The sequence below is a fragment of the Macaca mulatta genome, chromosome 8 (genome assembly GCF_049350105.2).
Source record: "Macaca mulatta isolate MMU2019108-1 chromosome 8, T2T-MMU8v2.0, whole genome shotgun sequence".
NCBI classification, from domain to species: Eukaryota; Metazoa; Chordata; class Mammalia; order Primates; family Cercopithecidae; genus Macaca; species Macaca mulatta.
The window spans coordinates 113,757,140-113,780,791 of record NC_133413.1 but is presented as its reverse complement, the minus strand read 5'-3'; the positions used below and the strand labels follow the sequence as shown (position 1 = coordinate 113,780,791).

Genomic DNA, 23,652 nt, shown 5'->3' with positions numbered 1-23,652 from the left:
ACAACAAAAAAATCTTTTTGAAAAAGGGAGAAACAATGAACTGAGCATGGTGACTCATGCCTGTAATCCCAACACTTTTTGGGAGGCTGAGACAGGCTTGAGCCCAGGAGTTCAACACCAGCCTGGGCAATATAACAAGACCCTGTCACTTTAAAAAAATAAAGTGGGGGAAATAAGTGGTGAATATGAAACATTTTCAGTCTTTATTCATTTCTTAAAATGTTTTTATTTAATTTACCAATAAAAGTTATATATATTTATGATGTACAACATTGTGTTTTGATATATGTAGGCACTGTGGAATGGCTAAACCAAGCTAATTAACATATCTATTACCTCACATACTTACTGTTTTGTGGTGAGAACATTTAATTCACTTTCATAGCAGTTGTCAAGACAGCATATTGTTATTAACTATAATCACCATGTTGTACACTTTCTATCCATTTGAAATTTTGTCTCTTTTGACCAACATCTCCCCAATCTCCCTCCCTCAAAGCCCCTAGTAATGACCATTTTACTCCATTTCTATGAGTTTGGCTTTTTTAGATTCCACACAAGTGAGATCACGTGGTATTTGTCTTATTTAACTCAGCATCATGTCCTCCAGGTTCATTCATGTATGCTGCAAGTGACAGGATTTCCTTCTTTCTGAAGGCTGAATAGTATTCCTGTGTGCGCATGTGTGTACTTTTTTAAAAAATTCATTCATCCACTGCTGGACACTTTAGGTTGATTCCATATCCTGGGTATTGTGAATAATGCTGCAAATGAGCCTTTATTCATTTTAAGCATTAAAATAAATAAATAAATAAATAAAAAATACACTAAGTCTTCTGGCTGAGCTATTAATCAATATATCCAAAAGAATAACCAAGTGTAAGAAGCCTTAGTTGCCATCCATTCCCACTTGCCAACCAATTCCTTGCACAACATTGGGCTTGCAGAGTCAGGCAGCTTATCTGCACCCCTCTAGTGAAAAGTAACTGAATGCTTTGCAAGGTAGCCTATTCTGCTTTTTGACAGCAAATAAGTTTTTACACCAAAACCAAATCTTTTAACATTAACACCTATTTCCAGTGCCCTCTATGGAGCAACAAATTAGTCTATTTTCTTTTTCACATGACAATCTTTGAAATTGTAGTTATCAGGTTTCCCAGAAGTCATCTTTTCCCTTTATTATTCTCTTGTAATCTGGCTTCTGCACCCAGCCAACCTAGAGTGTAACCTAAACTTTATAACTCAGTTCAACCTGCTTTTTAAAAAGTCACCAGTAAATCAAGAATAAGGAAGATCTATTTGACTGATTAGTGCATGAGTATACAAAAACTGTTGTATAGGTAGGTCAAAACACTTAGAAAGACATACACCAAGCTAACAGTGTTAGAAGTGAAAGACTAGAATTACACGATCTTTAACTTTCTATTTTTTATATCTCTACATTCCTAAAATGTTTTTCTCAGTCTTTATTTCTCATTATTCTTTATAGTAGTTCACACAACTGACTATTCCTTCCTCCTAGGACACTATGCTCATTCAGATTCTTTGAGCTCTCTGGATACTCCCAGAGTTTTCCCACTTCCCAGAGGTGGGCATTCCCCGAGGCTACATCCTTGACATCTTTGTATTTCTATATTTTCCTCTTCATTTCCTCCCAATGATGCCGTACTATGGCTTCAATGAATAATTCTATATTGATGATGTCAAGTTCAGCTCTGACCTCCCTCCTGAGCTCCAGACCTGATGATAGACATCTTCACTCGAACAGCCCATGAGCAGCCCAGTTTGTCACATCATATCCTTCCCAATGCCACCCTTCCAAACTTCCTAATGCTCCTCAGCAACAGGAACCAACCTCTTCCCAGGCACCTCTCAGTTGTCAAACCTTTCAATCCTCCAAAGTGTTTCTAAATCCAACCACTGATTTCTAGTTTTCAGTCTCCATAATAAGGTAGCCTCTTATTATTGCCTACCAAACTATTAAAATGGCTTTCAAACTGATCACTAACTGCTGTCAAATTATTTAACTCAAAGCACAACTCAGATTTTGTCGTTCCCCTTGTTAAAAAAGACCTTCAATGAACTTGAAGTGGTATTTGTACACCAATGGTCATGGCAACACTATTCACAATAGCCAAAAGGTGGAAACAAACCAAATGCTCATTGATGAATGAACGGATAAAGAAAATGTGACATATACAATGGAATGTTATTTAGCCATAAAAAGAAAGGAAATTCTGACATGTACTACACCATGGATAAACCTTGAAGACAATTATGTTAAGTAAAAAAAGCCAGACACAAAAGGCTTATTCCACATACACAAAATGGTATAATTCTTTAAAATATGTTTCTATTTATATGAGGTACCCAGAACAGTCAAAATCACCAGAGGCAAACTGGTTACCAGGGGTTGGGGACTGAGGGGAAAAGGGAGTTATTGTTTAATGACTCTAGTTTCAGCTGGGGAAGATGAAAAAGTTCTGAAGACGGATGGTGGTGAGGGTTGCACAGTGATGTGAATGTACCGGATGCCACCAAACTGTGTATTTAAAAACAGATAGTAAATTTTACGTTCCGGATATTTTGCCACACACAGGCATAAAACTTCAATGATTCCTTACTATCTGACTAACAAAAGTACAAATTACTCATCTTAGCACCAAAAATCCTCCAGAGTAAGCCAAACTCTTTCTAGACTCACCTCTCATTAATTCCACTTTTGTGGTAAATTGAGTATTAGTTTAATCATGTTACGTTATGGGGAAGGCTGAATTACATAAAGAAAACTAGTAATTTTCAAGGTTTCATAAGCTATTTTGCATTGTGAAACTCCCAAAAGGGCCTAGGAACAAATAAATGAACTTGAAAAAAATGTATTCAATTAAATTATTCTTACCTATGTCGATCAAATTGAATGACTTAATGGTGTTATACTTACAGTGAAAAAAGAAGTCCCACAAAAGCGAGTACATATTCCTCGTACAAAGCCTTCATGTGCTTGTATTGTACGGATACAATTCCGCTGAGTCAGGTTCCAAATTCTAACCTATGATAAAGCATACCAGGAAATTTCAGTGAACTATAAATGTAAAATGTTCAGGATAAATTCAACATTGACAAGGCTACAAATCACTCTACTGGGGAGCTAAAACAAAAATCCTTTGGATTAAAACAATGCAATGCATATGGATAAGTATATCGATGAGGAAAAAATACAATCTGGCAAATACTCTGTTGATTCTAGTTTAAAGTGTTGCAAAACCTTTTCACTTGCCATAGTAGGAAATTAGGTGTTGACAACATCTTCTGTGAAAACACTCACACTTAAATACTTTAATTATAAAAATGATTTAATTTACTATCAAATTGATCCTTAAACGACTGCATTTATACTTTCTTAGGTTTAAAGAAGAAAATACGAAACTTAGTATTCCTAACAAAATTTAGTCTTGAGAAGTAAATTGAAATCCAATAAAAACCTACAGTAACTAAAAACTAAAGGAAAAAACATTTGTAATATAACTACTTTTAGTTGAAAATATCAACATTTAGAGTGACACTTGCCTCTCCATCGCATGCCCCAGAAAGGATAGTAGCCAGGTTCTTTGGATGCTTTGCCAAGCAATTGACTCCATCACGGTGACCATCCAGAGACGCAAGGAATGGTTTTGCAAATACTCGTTCCAGTTTGGTAGCATTTAAAGCTCTTACATATTCTCGTGGGACCTCAAAAGGATGTAAAGTAGGATCATAGTTTCTCGGAACTGAAATAAGAATGATTCTTTTTGATAATTCACACTTAATATTTCCTGCTGTCTTCCTCAGCTAATCACTCTGTTATTCAATAAGCATTTAGTTAGTGACACTGTTCTATACCTAACACTAAGAATACAAAAGTAGAAAACCTGCTGTTCAGAAATCTTTCTGAAATTACTGGAAAATCATGGGATGCATACATCTTGCAAAACAATTAGACCCTAGATATCTATACATGCAGCCTTTCCCTTTTATGTGTCCTAGTACACTCTTCAACTGGGTGGTAAGTGTTCACTGTCAGGGCTTCCAATACACTTTTCATTTGTATTTCCTTATGCCTAGCACAGTTCCTGTGACAAAACATGTGCATGATGTTTGCTCAACAGAACTCTAAGCTTTCTGTGGGGCAGGGAACATTATTAATCTCTGGTGCTAAATACTGTGCTGATAGACACATGAAGTTGTGATTATGATGATATTACACAGCTATTATTTACTGAGTACTTTCTATGTTTGTTTACTTAAAAAAGACTCACATAAGAGTTCACCAGGTGCCAAGCACTGTTCCAAAAACCTTAATCATTTAATTTCCACAGCATCCTATGTGTTAAGTTCTATTACTATCTCACACTTTATTGATGGGAAAACTGAGGCACAAAGAGGTTAACTAACCTGAATATGACATGATGGAGACAGGATTCAAACCAAGGCAGTATGGCTCCAGAATCTATGGTTTTTTTTTTTGTTTGTTTGTTTGTTTGTTTGTTTTTTTTTGAGACGGAGTCTTGCTCTGTCGCCCAGGCTGGAGTGCAGTGGCCAGATCTCAGCTCGCTGCAAGCTCCACCTCCCGGGTTCACTCCATTCTCCTGCCTCAGCCTCCCGAGTAGCTGGGACCACAGGCGCCGCCACCTCACCCGGCTAATTTTTTGTGTTTTTAGTAGAGACGGGGTTTCACCGTGTTAGCCAGGATGGTCTCGATCTCCTGACCTTGTGATCCGCCCGTCTCGGCCTCCCAAAGTGCTGGGATTACAGGCTTGAGCCACCGCGCCCGGCCCAGAATCTATGTTTTAACTGTCCTGATATGCTGCTAAACACATTGTCTTGGTTAATAATCAGGCTTAGGGCCGGGCGTGGTGGCTCATACCTGTAATCCCAGTACTTTCGGAGGCCGGGGTGGGCAGATCATGAGGTCCGGAGATCGAGACCATCCTGGCTAACACAGTGAAATCCCATCTCTACTAAAAATACAAAAAGTTAGCCGGCGGGAGGGTGGTACGTGCCTGTAGTCCCAGCTACTCGGGAGGCTGAGGCAAAAGAATCGCTTGAACCTGGGAGGTGGAGGTTGCAGTGAGCCAAAATCGCGCCACTGCACTCCAGCCCGGCTGACAGAGTGTGACTTCATCTCAAAAAACAAAACAAAACAAAACTCTCTCTCTCTCTCTATATATATATATATAATTATGCTTAGTAATTTTAAGCTCGTATGTCTAAAAAACTCAATGTGTAAAAAGTAAATGCATCTTCTTACCCCATGACTTCGCCCTGCTGTTTCTGACTCCCTGGTAATGGTATTATACCTAACATTCAACAAAGCTCTAGCCTAGGTCATTCTTATGTATTCCATCTTCCATATTCCCTACTACCAAAACTCCAAGTTCTACTCATCATCTCTTTGCAACATTTATACATCTTTCCCTTTAACTATTTCTAGTAACTTAGTTTTGTTTTGTTTTGGTTTTTTTTGAGATGCAGTATCACTCTGTCACCCAAGCTGGAGTGCAGTGGTGTGACTATAGTCTACTGCAGCCTCAATCTCCAGAGCTTAAGTGAGCCACCTACCTTAGCCTCTCACCTCAGCCTCCCAAGTAGCTTGGACCTGAGGCATGCACCACCATGTCCCATTAATCTTTAAATTTTTTGTAGAGATGGGGGTCTCTCGAACTCCTGGACTCAAGTGATCCTCCCACCTTTGCCTCCCAAAAAGTGTTGGGTTTATGAGTGTGAGCCACTGCATCCCCAGGCAGTTTGGGTCTTCATTACCTTATACTTGGGCTACCGTAATATCATCCCTACTTGATTTGGTGGCAATTTACACTATTATCAGATGTCATCTTAAAACAGCTTTTTACACGTCACTCCTACGCTTAAAACTTCCAGAGGCTCCCATATATATAGCAGTCTTCAAACTTTTTGTGTGCCCCATTAATAACAGAGTTTTTGAGCAGATCCCTTCTCCTCAACATATGTGTATGTTAATGAGGGCATGTAATTAAAGATTTTTATTTTTTGAGATGGAGACTCGCTCTGTCGCCCAGGCTGGAGTGCAGTGGCGCCATCTCGGCTCACTGCAAGCTCCGCCCGGCCGGTTCACGCCATTCTGCTGCCTCAGCCTCCGAGTCTCTGGGACTACAGGCGCCCGCCGCCACGTCCGGCTAATTTTTTTGTATTTTTAGTAGAGACAGGGTTTCACCGTGTTAGCCAGGATGGTCTGGATCTCCTGACCTTGTGATGCGCCCATCTCAGCCTCCCAAAGTGCTGGGATTACAGGCGTGAGCCACCGCGCCGGGCCAAAAAGGTTTTTGTTTTTTGTTTTTTGTTTTTAAAGAAAAATCTTGATTTAACACCGTAGTAGATTTAAAGGTTTTAATTTCAGCTTAATTCAATGTTTGGTTTTAATGGCTACTATTATAAAAAAAAATTCAGGCAGTACTCACTTTCGCACAGTACTGTATTAACTGGATGACATGCATACTGGAATCAATTACCCACTTTGCAAAGTTTCGTGGTTAACAGATGTGATTTCAATCACTGTAAACCTCTCAAAGAGTGGGATTGGTTCAGTTAATATGGTACTGTGCAAATTGCAGAATGCCGCCTGTACTTCACAAAGACAAGCATACCCAAAATGATAATGTCCATAGTTGGCTACATTTATTTAATATATTTAATTTTCAGTCTCATCTATCAGTTTTGCAAAGATTATTTTTGAAGTCTAGAAAATTTCCATCTACTCTGATGTCAGCAGCTGTTTCTACAACTAAAATTAGCATTTTAATAATTTCAACAAAGTTTTAAACCCCAACAAGATAGGTCATTTTGTTTCTAAATCTCTTCACGTAGGCAAAAACGAATCTTTATAGATGGAGAAACGGACATTTATAAAGCCACTATTATGTGCTAGGTGCTATCTAAACACAGTGCATACACGAACATGATTCTTCCCCTTTTTGGGCGCTAAGTCTGATGGGAAAGACTATTAACCAAAATAATAATCATGAGACAATGTGATAAACACTGTGATGAAGTGATAGAATCATAGAACACGGGTGCTGAAAGGGTCGGGGCTCATGCAGGAGGTAAGTAGGAACAGATTATTGTTCAGTGAAAGTTTTCCAGAGAAAGTGGCTAAACTGGGTAAGGGTGTGTGCCACAGGAAACCTTAAAAAAGATGACTGAAATGCACTGAGATTGGCAAGAGTGAATACGAAACCACTTGTGGGAAACGTAGTGACTGACAAAAGTGACAAGGAAGGTGGGACCAGAAATTCAAGGACTGGGAATGATGACAAATCTAATTTATATTTTAGAAACATTACCGCCTTGTGACAAACTGTAAACATCTTTTGAGCAAAGACTTCTTAGCAATGCTGACACACATGTTGATAATATCTACTACTCAAAATAGTGAAATACTGTTCTCGCCTCATCTCATCTCGCTTACTCCTCCCTCATTCAAACTCTAATGACACAGCTTTTCTTTCTATACCTTAGGTTCATTCCTGCCTGAAGACCTTTGCTCCTGCTATTCTCTTTACTTAGAACAATCTGCTTAGGCATGGTTGGTCCCTTGTCATTTAGGTATCACAAGGTACAATTTACAAGTAGTTAGCAGTCAATGGGGGAACAGACCAGAAAGATTAAATTAATTTCATTTTAACCATTCTTTCATCAAACGTCTTAAGGGATGGTAAGAGAAAACTGAAAACTGATGCTTTTAAATTCATCTTTGTCTCTTCCAACATGCAGAACTAATGTGAAGTAGTAAAGTGGCAAGAGCAGTAGGAAGATTTTAAAAGCCTGTTTAACTCTCAGCCCTTCAACCCACGAGTTTGGCTCATTCAAGTCCACTTTTCAGTAATAGGAATCTGAAGACAATCCTAGAGCAGCAGCTGGAATCTTTCTCCACTATAGACAACTATTTCCCACTCACCACTAGAGGAAATTCTTAGAAAAAGGACTTTAACAGACTTTACTTGCTATCCAATTCCGCAGCGACTCTGTAAGCACAAAGTGTGCCTTAGCGAAAGGGAACTTGGGAAGAACCAGCCTGGAGTGCCAGCCTCCCCCGGCTTTACTCCGCGAAAGCCGAGGCTAGACCCAAGGACTCGCGGAAAGCGTCCTTTTCTCCCTACCAACTTATCTTACCTCTCTGTAAGTCCAACTTGGTTTCGCGGACATAATTGTCCGGATTCCGGCTCAGCATCTTCACCTTCATCTTGCTTGCTCCTACGGCCGGACTCCACGAGCTCTCCGGTACGAGTTCCGCCCACCGCCGCCTACTCCCACATGCGACTTCCGCTTTCCCCAGACTACTTCCAGTCACGTGACCCGCGGAGCGGAGGCCGGCTGGCTCAACTGGATCCTGCGGCGCTCCGTAGTTTTGCCGGCAAACGTTAGCAAGGGGCGGTTCTTGCTGTGCAGTGTCTTCCGCGTCTGTGCGCTGGCGCATTTGTGGGCGAGGCAGGGCGGAGACTCGGCCGAGGCTGCCACCTCCCTTCCATCGCGCTTTCCGCCGGCGTGACGTAGTGGCTGCGCCCCATTCATGCCCCCTCAGTGCTAGAGTCTTGCGGCTTCGCTCACGCGCCGTGGGCGTAAGAATCCTTTCGCCGGTCCCGGAGGTGGACTTGCGCTCAAAAGGGGCGACCGTCGCCACGGTGGCGGCCACTGCATCGCGTCCCACCTCCGCGGCCCTGGGCGCCGTGGTGTCGGTGGGCCCCGAGCCTATGACGGGCCAGAGCCATTCGGCGTCCGGGTCGTCGGCGTGGAGCACGGTATTCCGCCACGTCCGGTATGAGAATCTGGTAGCGGGCGTGAGCGGCGGCGTCTTATCCAACCTTGCGCTGCACCCGCTCGACCTCGTGAAAATCCGCTTCGCCGGTAAGAGCCCGCCCAGACACCGGGCTGCATCCTCTTACTGTCATCCCGAACTGGGTGGTAAAGATTCAAAAGGAGGCCTGAATCTCCTCCGCCTTTTCCGTTCTAGGAGGAGGAGGAGGAGCGGTGAAGGGGGTGCTGTCCGCCTTGGCGCACCTGAACTAGATTTGAGGAAATGGTGCTTGCTCTGTAGAGGGGTCGGCCTGCGATCGATCTTCCACGCTCCTCAAGACTAAGGGAGGGGGCGTGTATGTAGAGAAGTCTGAGAAAAAACATCCTCTTTGGCAGAGAAGATGGGATTCAAAGCCTGATTTGTAAAATAAAGAAGAGATGGTCACATTTTAAGGTTTAGTCCTCACACGTGCAAATCATTCACTCTTGGAGGAACTTTGAAATCTTAGCATACCCACGTGGTTTGGCAGCTCGACTAGTATTGGGATAGGACGTAATCTTCAGCGAATGGTTGGGAGATTTGGAATAGAATTCTCTTGAATGTTTGTTTTTTGGCGGTTATAGAATGGTACAAGGTCCTGTGAAAGAATAGGTTGCTAGAATCGAAATACTATTTTAAGTGTATTAGATGAATTGAGTATGTTGAAATAAAGCATTTTAGAAGTTAAACTCGACACTGAAGTCTGGAAAAAGAGTTTCAGAGATGATCTTTGATAACTGAAATTGCAGAAAATAGTTTCCAAATAAAGTTGTTACAAGTTAAGTTCTGCCTTGAGAATTAAATCTACAGAAGTTGTTTATCTTAGCATTAGGTAATTCAGTTCTCTTAATTTATATTCTCATAATGTCTGTAGACTGCTGTGTGGGCTACAGAAGTATCTAATAAAGTTCTTGCCTTCAGGGAACTTAGAATTTAATTGGAGTCGTTAGACTTAGTCGTATAAAAGGTAATTCTAGACAATATAAAATCAAGAAATACGAATACAAAATATAAATACCCATAAACCGTCAAGAAAATTCTACAATGCTGATGGCCATATGTATCTTTAAGGTTCAATGGAAGATTGGGGCTTGGGGTTTCCCATAGAAAGGCTAATATTTTGACAGCTGGAAGAAGCAAGAAGCCGTTCTATGAAGGAAAATCATCGAAAATTATGGAGCATTATCTCTAGAAAAAACACAAAGGCATATAATTTCATGAAGTTTTATGATGCATGCACAAATAATTATTGACAAGTAATCTTTATCGAATGTTTACTAGGAGCAAGGCAGTGAACTATGCTTTAGATGCATTATCTCATTTATTATCCTGTAAATCTATTCACAGGAACAATCCTGTGAGTTTATGATCCCTGCTATACAGGTGAGGATAACAGAAATTGACTAACTTACCCAAGTCACAAGTTTGTAAAGATGGATCTGGGATTTAAACCCAGGTAATCTAACTCTGGAACCCTCTGGCACTTAACCCCTCACCATACTACCGCTATAAGTCCCTGTTATACAATGGTTTGAACATTACAAGAATTTTAGACTTGGCTGCAGGTGCAGGCCTGTATGACTTAGTGTCTCTCTTCAGTAGCATTTTATCTAGGAGCAGAAGAGGTGATAGTCGAGGTGATCATTGAAGAATAGCGTGGTTGGCCTGATGAATTTAGATAGTGCTTTGAAGCGTATCATTCCTGAGGAAAAGGAATTCTTGGTACCTGAGAAGATTAACAGTCTTGATGAATTGGGAAGAGTATTGGGAGACTAGTGGGGCTGAGGTGACAGATAAAAGGATTGAGATTGGATTGGAGGCCTAAATCTAGGAGTGGAAGCAGGACTTTGTAATAATAAAGCTCACAGTGTAGCTCTGAAATGATGATAGAAAGGAGGAAAATTTAAGAAGATAAATAACAGAAATAAAAATTTATTGATTATCAGCATCAATGCTGAATAACATACTGTACTTTTTATGCTTCCTTGTAATTAAACTCATTTAATAAAATTAAAATCTAATGAAGACAGGATATGGGGGTTAATTCTGAATGCATGCGCTGTTAAACCAAACCTGGAATTTTTCTGTGAGTTCAAGTATAAATTGGAACTCAGAGGTGTCCAGAGTGGTAGAAAGATTAGAAATTATTTCATATGAAAAATGACTGGAGGAACTAGTTTAGCTCAGGAGAGAAAAAAAACTCAAGATATTTAGAGAACTTCCATGTGGGAAAGGGGGCTGCCTTATTGTGGGTTGATCCTAAGGTCAGACACAGGTTGAGTGGAAATTACAGGAAAGCAGATTTTGGTTTGGCAGCGTGGTAGTGCTCAGAAATGAAATTGATGATGACCAGAAGTGGTTCAGATAGTAGTTGGATGACAAATGTTAGAAGATATTCTTGTATTAGGTGGAAAGATTGGATTGGATGATTGTTCAGGCTCCTTTTAACTTTACTATGTAATTTTAAACCCTCAAGAATGATGAGAGAGTCCCAACAAAGAATGTGAATGAGATATAAAAATAATAATTTTCTTAAATACCCAAAAGCCTAATCTGCAAGTTAAAGATATGTGTGAGCTCTTGTGAAGAATATAGAGAGTATGACTACATCCAAAATATTAAGGAACCAAATGTAAAATTCAGTGACAGTAGTGCAGAGTTAAGTTGTATAAGTATGTGGTATCACAAAACCCAGTAGCGTAAATAAGCTAGTACTTATTGAGTGCTTGCAATATGTCAGGCATAATTCTAAGAGCTTTATATGTACTAACTCATTTGATCCTTTATAATTTTTAGAGTTAGGTTCTACTGTTTTTCCTATCTTATGGAAAAACTCAGGCAGAGAGTAATCAAGTGACTTAGGGTTGCAAAGTAATTGCTAGAACTAGGAGTCAAGCTCAGAAAGTCTGTTTCCATAACATATGCTGTTAGTTTGAAACCATGAGTGGGTAGTTGGTATAGCTAAAGGGTAAATTAAAATGCTAGAGATGAAAATAAAGAATGATTCCAGAAAGTTAAGCTGCCAGATTGACGTTATCTTTTATGCCATGTAAAAATGGAAACTGGCAGTAAGACCGCAACCCTCAGTAGGGCAGGATGTTAGGAATGAGAGATCAGGACTAGTAGCACAGGGCTGGCAGTTGAAGCCGCTTAATGGTTGAGACACCACCCCTGTTTGGTGGAAATTGTGCCTATAAATCAGCATTTAAGGATGGGCAGAGAAAAGGGGGCCCAGGAAATTTATTGGCAAAGAAGCAAGAGGACATTCAAGATGGTGTAAGAAGAGAGGGCTTTACACAATATCAGGTGTATTAAGGGGTTCTTAAGAAAGAGAGGACTCCAGAGTGCCTTTGAAGGTTCTTAATTAGAGCGCGTGCAGTAATTGGTGAAGCTCAAACCAGATTGCAGTGGGAATGAGAGAGTCCCTGCTGAGATTGGGAGGGGGAGGGGCTGGTTTTCTCATTGCAGACACTTAACTGATGAGGAGGCACTGGGATCAAAGAGGAAATACTTAGGAGAAACTTAAGTCTGTTTAAATACTAATGGGAAAGAACTGAAATCAAGGAAGATATTGGGAAATGGAGGCAGGAGGATAAGGAGTAAGGTATCTAACTAAGGGGGTTTGTCTGAAGAAGCAGGATCCAGAACAAGCTTTTTTGACCAAAACACTTAGTAGGAAATAAATTTTACCTTTGCTATCCAGTGCATACACATACACACACAAACATTACTGAAACACAAGTTTCATGAAACATTACTTATCCTTACTACTTGTAATGTCATTTATATTTGTTTTCAATTCCAGTCTGATTTTAAAGAAAAGATACTAGCTGTCTGTTCAATTGGTTTCTTGATTCATCTGCAATTTTAAAGATACCAATATAGAGCACAGGTGGGGGGGAGATTAATTTTATTAAAAGAGACAAACTCTTAATTGTCACAGAGCTGTCACAGAGGAAAGAGGGGTAAAACTAACATCCCACAAATTAAACAGGTTGTGTTAGGGTGATAGTGCTAGATGGTAATTTTTAAAAAGTCATTATATTGTCTTTCTTTGAAAATGAATTTAAAATTAGTGTCCTGTCTTGGCTCCTCTCTGTGCACCAAACTTTTTATCTTCAGCTTGAGTCCATTGGCATTTTTTAGTGCTATGATAGGCCATTGTAAGCTATTTGATAGGTACTTAGATCTACATGCTAATTCATTAGTGGCAAATGTTTTTAAAACAGTCATGAGGTCATTTAAGCCAGTGGTCCCCAACCATTTTGGCACCAGGGACTGATTCATGGAAGACAATTTTTCCACGAATGAGGGTGAAGGAGGTATGGATGATTTCAGGATGAAACTGTTCCACCTCAGATCATCAGGCAATAAATTCGCATAAGGAGTGTGCAGCCTAGATCCCTTGCATGCGCAGTTCACAGTAGGGTTCAAGATTCTGTAAGAACCTAATACCACCACTGATCGGACAGGAGGCAGAGTTCAGGCAGTAATGCAAGCGATGGGGAGCAGCTGTAAGTACAGGTGAAGCTTCACCTGTACTCTGCCCACCTAGCTCACCTCCTGCGACCAGTTCCCAACAGGCCATGGATTGGTACCGGGAGTTGGGGACCCCTGATTTAGACCGAAAAAATTTACTGTATTTCATCTATAAAACAATTTTAATTTTATGTTGGGGAGATTATAATTCAGCATTGGTTTATACCTATGAAAAGAACAGGTAGTGTTTTTATGGTTGGTTTTGCTTTTTACCTCAAGAGAGAAATGGTATTATGAGTTTATTATTGAGAGGAAAATGGAAAGTTCTTAGAAAAAGGCATCTGTACAGAAGAATGAGACACATAGAATCCAGGGGAAGCATCAGAAAGAATATAAACTACACAGGAAAACATTTCTCAAGAGCCTGTCATTCTGCTGCCTGCCTTTAAACTTGTTGTCTTATATAAACCTCAACCCTGTGAGGTACATGACTTATCCCATTTTATAAGTGAGGATGCTGAAGCTCAGAAAGGGTAAGACCATGTAGCGAATTAGGGAAGTTACCTATCAAACCCAGGTCTTCTGACAAAACCCGATGCACTGTAATCTCCCTTCATGCTATAACATTGCCAGGTTAATGATGAAAGAAATTGACTTTTCCCCCTTTGCCTGGCAATGGTAAATAGTGATTCTTCTTTGCCAGGCTGGATTATACACAGTGAGGTAGTGGCAAGGCGACATTGAACCGGGGATGCTCATATGGCTAGTGGGGTGTAATTTGTATAAACTTTCTGGAAGGCAGGTTCAGTATGTATTTGTAACTTAAGTTTATACCCATTGACCCATATCAGTTCTGTTTCTAATAGCTGATTCTAAGGCAATAATAAGTGTTCATGCAGATTGTTGTACAGAATGTTCTTTAAAGGACTTCTTGTAATGGCCAAAAAAAAAAAAATTCATATGTCAGATGGAGGAATGACTGTAAATTATGGGATATCTATAAGATGGAAAGCCGTAATGTCATATGTTAAAATCTTATTGGGGGAATCTATTGAATAACAAGGGGGAATGCTCACAAATAATCTTGAGTGGAAAACAAAGCTGTATACAAAATTATATATAGTAAAATTACAAGTTTGGATATACTATAGTATAATGTAGAATGGTTTGTATGATGTAGAGTGCCGTTGCCGATTACTGAGATACTTAATACTCATATAATTAAGTGATTTTTCAAAACAGTAAAGAAATAATTGATACTGTATTATTCCTTGTGGTTTTCTACAACCTGCGCATACCTTTGTAAATAGTCCTTTTAACTATCCCTTATGCCCTAGAGTTACCCTATTTTGAATGTGCTTTCTGTTTCCTACAGAGAGGCGAAATGAAAAAGTGCCAGATTTATAATCTAGGTTATATTTTTTACAAAATTGGCAAGAAGACTACTTTAAATGCTGATGATGCTAGTTGAAAACGGATGGCATCTCAAAGTAGGATGATGGCAGTGTGAACTGAGACATAGACAGGTGCAAGAGAAATTTGTGATATAGAATTAAAAAGACTCATTATTTGATAAAAAGGGATGGGAGGGAGGAGGGTTCATGGATAGTCCCCAGGTATCTGGTGTGGGCGTCTATGTAGATGATGATAACGTTTGTTGAGCTATATGGAACACTTGAGTTAAGAGCAGCTTCGGAAGGGATGGGGAAAACTAGTTCAATTTTGGATGTGTTCAAGTGAAATACTTTTCTACTTTCTACTTGGATTTTGACGTATGTTGGTGGGGAGAATAAAAAGAATTTCCAGGAAAAAAAGTTTACCCCATCCTCTGCATTTTCTTTCCTGCCGCTCCTCAGGTCTTGCTAGCACTCGATATAATTGAGGCTCCTAGCTAGTTTATTTTTTGAGTAATATTTTTTAACATTCAAATCCTTAACCTTGGAGCAAAAACAAAACCTAGGTGTCTACACCTAGTTACCTAAGAGACTTTCGGATTATTTAAGAACTAATCTAATATTTCCTAAAATATTATTTGAATGCTTGGTATGCCCCCAATAAACACTTGAATAAATTCATGAATGTAGTAGTTTTAAAATATTAAAGCCTGGGCTGGGCATGGTGGCTCACGCCTGTAATCCCAGCACTTTGGAAGACCGAGGCGGGTGGATCACCTGAGGTCTGGGGTTTGAGACCAGGGTGGCCAACATGGTGAAACCCCGTCTCTACCAAAAAAAAAAAAAAATACAAAAATTAGCTGGGCATGGTTGTGCGTACCTGTAATCCCAGCTACTAGGGGAGCTGAGGCAGGAGGATTGCTTGAACCTGGGAAGTGGAGGTTGCAGTGAGCCAAGATCGTGCCACTGCACTCCAGCCTGGGCAATAGAGTGGGACTCTGTCGCAAAAAATATATATGTATGTATGTATTTATATAAATATATGTAATAAATATATAAGCCTGGAAAATAATTTTCCTACCTAAAAAAAGTTTTTCTTCTAAGTTTATCTCCTTATATAACTGATTGTGCAGTATCTGTGTTTATATGTGATACAGAGCTAGAACTTTGTTCTTACCTGACTTTGTATATCCCTTAATGCAGTGAGCGATGGATTGGAACTGAGACCGAAATATAATGGAATTTTACATTGCTTGACTACTATTTGGAAACTTGATGGCCTACGGGGACTTTATCAAGGAGTAACCCCAAATGTGTGGGGTGCAGGTTTATCCTGGGGACTCTACTTTTTCTTGTGAGTAGATTTGGGAGATTTTACAATATTAAATAAAAAAGGAATTTTTGTTTTTAGTGATTTTTACATGTCACATGATGAAATAAGATGAGTCATTTAATCAATTTCTCTGAATTGGAAGGATCAGAAAGAACAAAGTGGCTTATTAGTTTGATTAGTTTGATTATCAGATGCCTCTGATAATGGCTAATAAGCCATTTGGTCTGGAAGAAAGTTCTTAATAGGAAAAATGCTAAGACAGGTGGAGTAATATACTCTTACAGAAGCCATTTCTGTGGGGTGAATTCAGGAAGATGAAATGTTTATCTGATTACTTTTGTAAGCTAAATACACATTAAGAGAGCTTTTTATTTTAGTTAAAGCCATTTGAAAAACAGCCAACTCCAGATAATTCGCAATGAAATTGTAGGGCCCCTTTGGTGTTTTATTAGGTGTTTTGGCCATATCAGTATATACTCTTGAGCATTTCTAATAGAGTCAAAGTATCACTAGATTAGGAAAAGTTGAATCAGTCGGTTTATTATTTATTAGTGGTTTTGGAAAGTGTTGTAGAGACTGGAAGAGCCTGCAGCTGTTGTCCAAAATGAATCCTGTAGATTTCAGCCCTCTTTGGTATTCAGTTTTGATAAAGAAAGATTGTTTAAATAACTATGTTATTTTCTCCATTTATCAGAGATTAGTTGCAGAGTGCCCCAAACAGAAAATTTATAAATACTGAAGCAACATTAATTACTTGTTTATCCTCAGCCAGATTCCCAAAATATTTGAGATGGCTTACAAAAATACATTTGTTTATGATGAAGGTGGAAAAGCAGGAGAGGATAGACCTTGGGGTCCTCATATGAATACGTACCATAGGAAATCCCTGTTGGGAACAGAAAGCAAAAGCCAGTGCATGGCTGAAAGGGTTTGAGGCAAATTGTTTCTTCTTGTTTGACCTGCCTTATCATCTTCCCAGCTCATTCCTTTCCTTACTCCTTCACCAGTCAGATGTCATCACCGTTTAAAATAACTACTGTCACCTGCCTCCTGAAGAAGCCATGGAAAGTTCCTGTGGCAGGCACATTCAGCTTATTTAGTGAACAAGAGCGTTGTCACAAAGCATCATCACACTGTATTGCAGGAACATGCGCTGCTCTGAGCATGCCTCTGATCCGTGAAACTGAAACCGTGAATAAGGAAGCTTTTCTTTGCTTCAATAGGTTTCATTGTTAGGAAAACATCAATATCTATCTAGTGTATTTGCCTTTGTCTTCTTTGTGTCATGTATTTTGCTTGATCTCCCATATGTTTATGGCAGTATCCAAACCAATCTTAAAGTAACTTTTAAGTGAAAGCAAAATAAAATTCAGCCTTAAAATTGTTTAAATATTTTTTCTCTTTTTCTTCTCTTTAGAGTGGTGTGTGTGTGTGAAACTATACACACACACACTCCTTGACATATATATATGTATATATATACACACACACACACATACTTTATGAATTCGAGTTGTATAGATTCTCCAAGACAGTTTCTAAGGACAAGCCATATAAAATTTTCACAATGAGAATTTCTTGGGCCAGGTGCAGTGGCTCACACCTGTAATCCTAGCACTTTAGGAGGCCAAGGTGAGAGGATCACATGAGTCTGGGAGTTTAAGACCTGCTTGGGCAACATAGTGAGACCCCCATATCTCTTCAAAAAATTTAAAAAAGAATTAGTCTGGCATCATGATGCTGCATGCCTGTAGTCTTAGCTCATTGGGAGGCTGAGGCAGGAGGACTGCTTGAGCCTAGGAATTCAAGGTTACAGTGAGCTATGATTGTGTCACTGCACTCCAGCCTGGGTAATAGAATGAGACTCTGTCTCTGAAACAAAAAGCAAAAAAGAATGTGTTCACTTGAGATCGTCATCGAAGTGAAGAGTAGAAATTGGTATTAAAGGAAATAGGCCGATTTGACTCCCTTACTCTGAAACATTTAATGGGTATATTCTACCAAATAAAATGCAAATCTCAGTCTACCACTCAAGTGTGGCCAGTTTTCCCTGTCTTCCCACCCACCCCTATTACTTTTCACCATGCTCATCTTTTTCCCTGTTGAAACTGTGCCTGTCTCAATACTACCTCCTACACAAAGCTTTCTGTTATCTCAGTCATAATTCCTGAATTTCTTCTATTGTCTGTGTTGTCTTTTATTATGATTTTTTGTGCCACTTAATAGTCCTTATTAATTTGTTAAGAAAAATTCATCACATGTTTATCTTTTTATTGTCTGTTAGAAAGCTGATGATAGTACCTGAACACAGGTGCTCAGTATATATTTGTTAGGTACTCCTTCTTTGGTCCCTTTTGTCTTTTATGACCAGTCTGTGTACCACTACTGTACTCTCACCTCCTTCCAGTTTTCCTGTCTTTTGAGATTAATTGATGAGTGTCTGATTAAAATATTTTACGTTTGTATTGCTAGCCATATTCATTTGAGAGGGAGGGGTGGTATAATCTTGCAGCAAACCACTTCCAGCAAATTCATTCTTGAAAAAGGTCTCATTTTGTGGTTGCATTATGCATTGACTTTTGCTTTAGGGGTAATGCTGTTGAGTTACATAACACTTTAAAATGGACTTTGTGACACTTGTTCAAATTAAACTGCTTGCATTTAATTCTTTTAGTTACAATGCCATCAAGTCATATAAGACAGAAGGAAGAGCTGAACGGTTAGAGGCAACAGAATACCTTGTCTCAGCTGCTGAAGCTGGTAAGGCAATGTGTGAAATATAAAAATGTCACCTTCCAAACTTAATTTTCAGTTTCTGTTTTTGATTTTTTTTCTTTGAACACCTGAGTTTAAATATGCCCATCTAACCGTGTTAAATCAGTTATATGGAATTTCTTTTTTCGTTTGTTTGTTTTTTTTGAGACGGAGTTTTGCTCTTGTTGCCCACGCCAGAGTGCAGTGGCGTTATCTTGGCTCACCGCAACCTCTGCCTTCCAGTTTCAAGCGATTCTTCTGCCTCAGCCTCCCGAGTAGCTGGGACTACAGGCACACGCCACCAAGCCCAGCTAATTTTTTGTATTTTTAGTAGAGATGGGGTTTCACCATGTTGGCCAGAATGGTCTTGATCTCTTGACCTTGTGATACGCCCGCTCCGGCCTCCCAAAGTGTTGGGATTATAGGCGTGAGCCACCACGCCCAGCTGTTACATGGAATTTCTTAGAAGAAATTCTTATGATTACTCTGTGCAGATTTCAAGAATTTTACTTATAACAGAGTGGTAAAGTTTAGAAAAGTTATGAATCCCTAATGGTTTAAAATGATTTGGTATAGTGTTTCTTTAAAGTATAATTTTAGTTTTCAAATTATACCATTTAGTAGCCTTGTTTAATCGCCTCACTTATGTATACTATCCAGAAGAAAAAAACAGTAAGAGCCATAAGTCTTTATAACTCCTACTTTAATACCTTGATTTCTTAATGTTTGATTAGTCAGAAACTAACTTAGTCATTTTTGAATAGATAGCCACTAGCAAAAACCTGAGTCATAACAGGACCAAATATTTGTTGAATAAAGGACTACTTAGGAAACCTGGCAAATGAAAAACTTAACCAGATGAATTTTTTTAAAAATTGTCACTCTATAAAGGATGTAAAATGTGACTTACTGTATTACATAATTATTTAATTTTTTAGGCATAGTTACTTTGGATTTGAGAAAGATTGTGATAAAGCTGGGGTAGATATATGTGTCACATGCACAGATTATTGGGGTGCCAGATTCCTGGTCCTTTTTGCCTATCTTAAACCCCTCTCGGATTATACCATGTGCTACACCTGAGGTCTGTATCTGCCTACCATCTGTTCTCTGCACCAGGCCACGTTGTTTAGGAGTCAAGACATTTTTGCTATCCTTACGCTTCAAAGGGAAAGCATTTCACATTTCCATTTCCCTTTTAATTTACCTCTCACTAACTGCATGAGGAACTTTTTATGACTACCAAAAATGACGTCTACCCTTTGACCCTAAGACTGTGCCTCAGAGACTACATTTCACAATTTCCGATATGGTCCTGTGCATTATCTTTTTTTTTTTTTTTTTTTTTTACATAAAGGTACTGGTTTTAATTTGGGTTGTCATAAGTGCGAAAGTATCTGTATGCTGAATAATCTTATTGAAATCTCATTTTAGGAGCCATGACCCTCTGCATTACAAACCCATTATGGGTAACAAAAACTCGCCTTATGTTACAGTATGATGCTGTTATTAACTCCCCACACCGACAGTATAAAGGAATGTTTGATACACTTGTGAAAATATATAAGTATGAAGGTGTGCGTGGATTATATAAGGTAACAAATTATCAATATATTTTAAATAACTGAAAATGGCAATTTCCATTGGCTCTGTTGTCTTAGTTCTGAATGACCTATAGTAAGTCCTAAAAAGAAGCCAAACTTAAGCAAGAAACAATTTAATGAAAACCGAAATATAGTTAATAATACTGAAATTGTACTTTAAGCTGTTTGTCCCCATTAACATAGGATGTATCATCATGACATTGGTGGGCATGAGATCTGTCTAAAACTTTGTCAGATATCTAATTGATAAGTTACACAACCAGGTCACTCATTCCTTACTCCATTCCTTGGAAGCTGTGGTCTCTTGGGAACCTGGGATAATGTAGTCTGGAGAAGACAGTAGCAGTCCTAACAGGATCTTATTTTATTGAGTTTTTTAATTCATCTCAAATCTTACATAAATTAAAAAATAACGACACAAATCAAACCCAACCTTTTGCCTGTTGTAATATTTTAAAAATTCCTTCCTAGTGTCAAATCTGTTTTCTGATTTTGTAACTCCTTTTTATTTTCCCCTTTTCTACCTTCTATTCCCATCTATTGCTTACCCCATAAAGAAATTTTTAAGCATACATAGTTTAAAATCAAAATTAGACATGTTGAATTTCAGTTTGTTTTTTAAGAATTGAGTAATAGCTTTTAAAATCATTTTAAGGCTTATAGGATTTTACTGACCTGTGGGCAAGAATTTTGTAAATATATTACTCAATTTTATGTCTTTTCATCACTTTCTGCTTTATTCTTTCAGAATACCTATGCACAGTTCATTGATTTACCATTATTACCTTTAGTTTCTTAACTTTCCAGAATTTAATTTCCCACTCACACCTCAAATCTTGACAGTGTGGGTCTTCTTTATATGTATACTGTTTAAAGAAAAACTAATATATGAACATCCAAACCTTTAAAAATAAAGTAGAAGAGAATACTACCCGTTTCTTTATATTAGTACAAGTTTTTAACCCAATATTTTAAAAATGTGACTTGTGCAAAATTAAATGAATTTGCTTAAAGTGCTGTAATGAGAGAGAAGAGAAAGTATTTTACTTAAATATATTGTTCTTCAAACATACGTTGTTTTGCTTTTTAAAAATCATTCCCTTATAGGGATTTGTTCCTGGGCTGTTTGGAACATCACACGGTGCCCTTCAGTTTATGGCGTATGAATTGCTGAAGTTGAAGTACAACCAGCATATCAATAGATTACCAGAAGCCCAGTTGGTAAGATGATTCTTGTAAAAATGATATAATTTCCTTTTATGGGTATTTAATAGGTAGAAATTTTTGTCATGCTTACCTTGGTGGTAGTGCTGTGATAATAAGTACTGGCTTGGCTCTGCCACTGATTTATAGTTAAATATTTATAGGCTGATGCCACACAAATGTCAAAAATAGAATCCCTTAAAGATCCATTAAAATGTTTTTTCTATATAATTTTTACTTCTGTATTTTAAAAGAAATCCTGTCTAAAGAAAAAACTGTTTTGTGTTGCCATTTTAGAGCACAGTAGAATATATATCTGTTGCAGCACTATCCAAAATATTTGCTGTCGCAGCAACATACCCATATCAAGTCGTAAGAGCTCGTCTTCAGGATCAACACATGTTTTACAGTGGTGTAATAGATGTAATCACAAAGACATGGAGGTGAGAGCATGTGCTATATCAAAAATTGTTTTGATAAGATACCTTGCATATCTTAGACCATGCTGTTGATACTAGTTTTATAGCAAAGGCCAGTTTGCTGTGGTGAACACATGATGGTGGTCCCTGCTTTCCCAATTATTACATATGTGACCATGGCCTTAATCTCTCTGAGGCTTAATTTCTTCATTTGTAAAATAAGACTTTCTAGGCTAATAGGTTGTTATAAGAATCAAATTAAATGTGTGAAAATGTTTTGGAAAATAAAATTTAGGTGTTATAAAATATCTGAATGGTGTTGAATATAAGAAGTCATAAGCTAGCTTAATACATTCAAGAAGGCTCCACACCTGCTACTGGCACCCTAACTTTTGCAAATACTTGTTTCCATATAGGAAAGAGATGATTTGTTCTTCAGTATGAGATTAAATTATTATAGGCAGACATCACCATATTTCCCTTTAATTCTAAAAGAACAGAGCAGAACATTTAGGATGTTTAAATTTAATTCAATTCAAGAAATATTTAATGAACACCTAAATGACAAATTTCTAGGCCATATTATTGGCATTAAGGGAATAAAGTTTTATCTTTATATGTGCTGTATTTTATATTTATATATGCTTTATATGTGCTGTTGGCTAGCATTTATCCAAGCTATGAGGTTTTTTAATGCCTACATTAGCTCAATTAAAGCTCCTGCCTGTTCATACGTTTAAAAACATTTGAAAGATAGCTAATTGAAAGGACTTTGTAGTTCAGTTTTGAGATGTTCCGACCCTCTCTTCCTCAGTCCATCCATAAAAGGAATATAAATCCCTATAAATCCCATATAAACTACATTACTTTAGGACATTGAAAACATGAACTTAAATCAGAGTGAGGTTTGACTGCTGCTTGCTCCATGCCTTGTGCCAGTTAAAACTTTCATGTTTTCAAGCTAGCACTATAGAAAATTAAGCATTATCTGTTTTTCCCTCTAAAGGAAAGAAGGCATCGGTGGATTTTACAAGGGAATTGCTCCTAATTTGATTAGAGTGACTCCAGCCTGCTGTATTACCTTTGTGGTATATGAAAACGTCTCACATTTTTTACTTGACCTTAGAGAAAAGAGAAAGTAAGCTAAAAGAGGACAATTCCAGTATATCTGCCCAAGGCAGCAACAAGCTCTTTTGTGTTTAAGGCATAAAAGAAGAATTCTGCATAGAAACGTGGCTCATATTCGAAATTGGTCTATAGTTATCAGAAGCCAGAGAACTGCTAAGTCTTCCGCAATGTATTTCTGCTTTTTGCCTTCCCCATATATATGGAACTTGGGTACCTCTGCCTGAAATGGCTGCCATCAACACAGTGCTAAAACTGACACGAAGTATAGAGTTTCACAGATTTCTGCGTTTTATTGGTAGAACCTGATTCGCAACATTTGCTAAATGGATTAGATGAATGTACTTCTTTTTGTGAACTTAATTGCCTGGATTGCTTTAAAGTTAACCTTCGTGCAATACCAAGAAAATGGCTCCTTAAAAGAATGTCTTTGTATGTCTCAAGGTGAATTAAGGATTTACTGAATAAGGTGTTGACCAAATCCAGACCATTTTAG

At 38.4% G+C, this 23,652-nt stretch overlaps 2 protein-coding genes across 2 annotated transcripts in view; one reads left to right on the top strand and one right to left on the bottom strand.

Moving 5' to 3' along the window:
* The window catches only part of DCAF13 (DDB1 and CUL4 associated factor 13), a 27,369-nt gene extending 18,660 nt beyond the window's left edge, over positions 1-8,709 (bottom strand). The window contains 5 exon segments of the mRNA XM_028852851.2: positions 2,942-3,049; positions 3,568-3,767; positions 8,185-8,450; positions 8,452-8,603; positions 8,605-8,709. Coding sequence (XP_028708684.2) covers positions 2,942-3,049; positions 3,568-3,767; positions 8,185-8,450; positions 8,452-8,603; positions 8,605-8,709 — 831 coding nt within the window.
* SLC25A32 (solute carrier family 25 member 32) lies at positions 8,443-23,652 on the top strand. The gene is given in 7 exon segments (NM_001266738.1): positions 8,443-8,916; positions 15,922-16,072; positions 18,726-18,811; positions 20,240-20,400; positions 21,517-21,630; positions 21,910-22,055; positions 23,038-23,652. Coding segments are annotated over 7 exon segments (948 nt in total). The 5' UTR covers positions 8,443-8,762; the 3' UTR covers positions 23,174-23,652.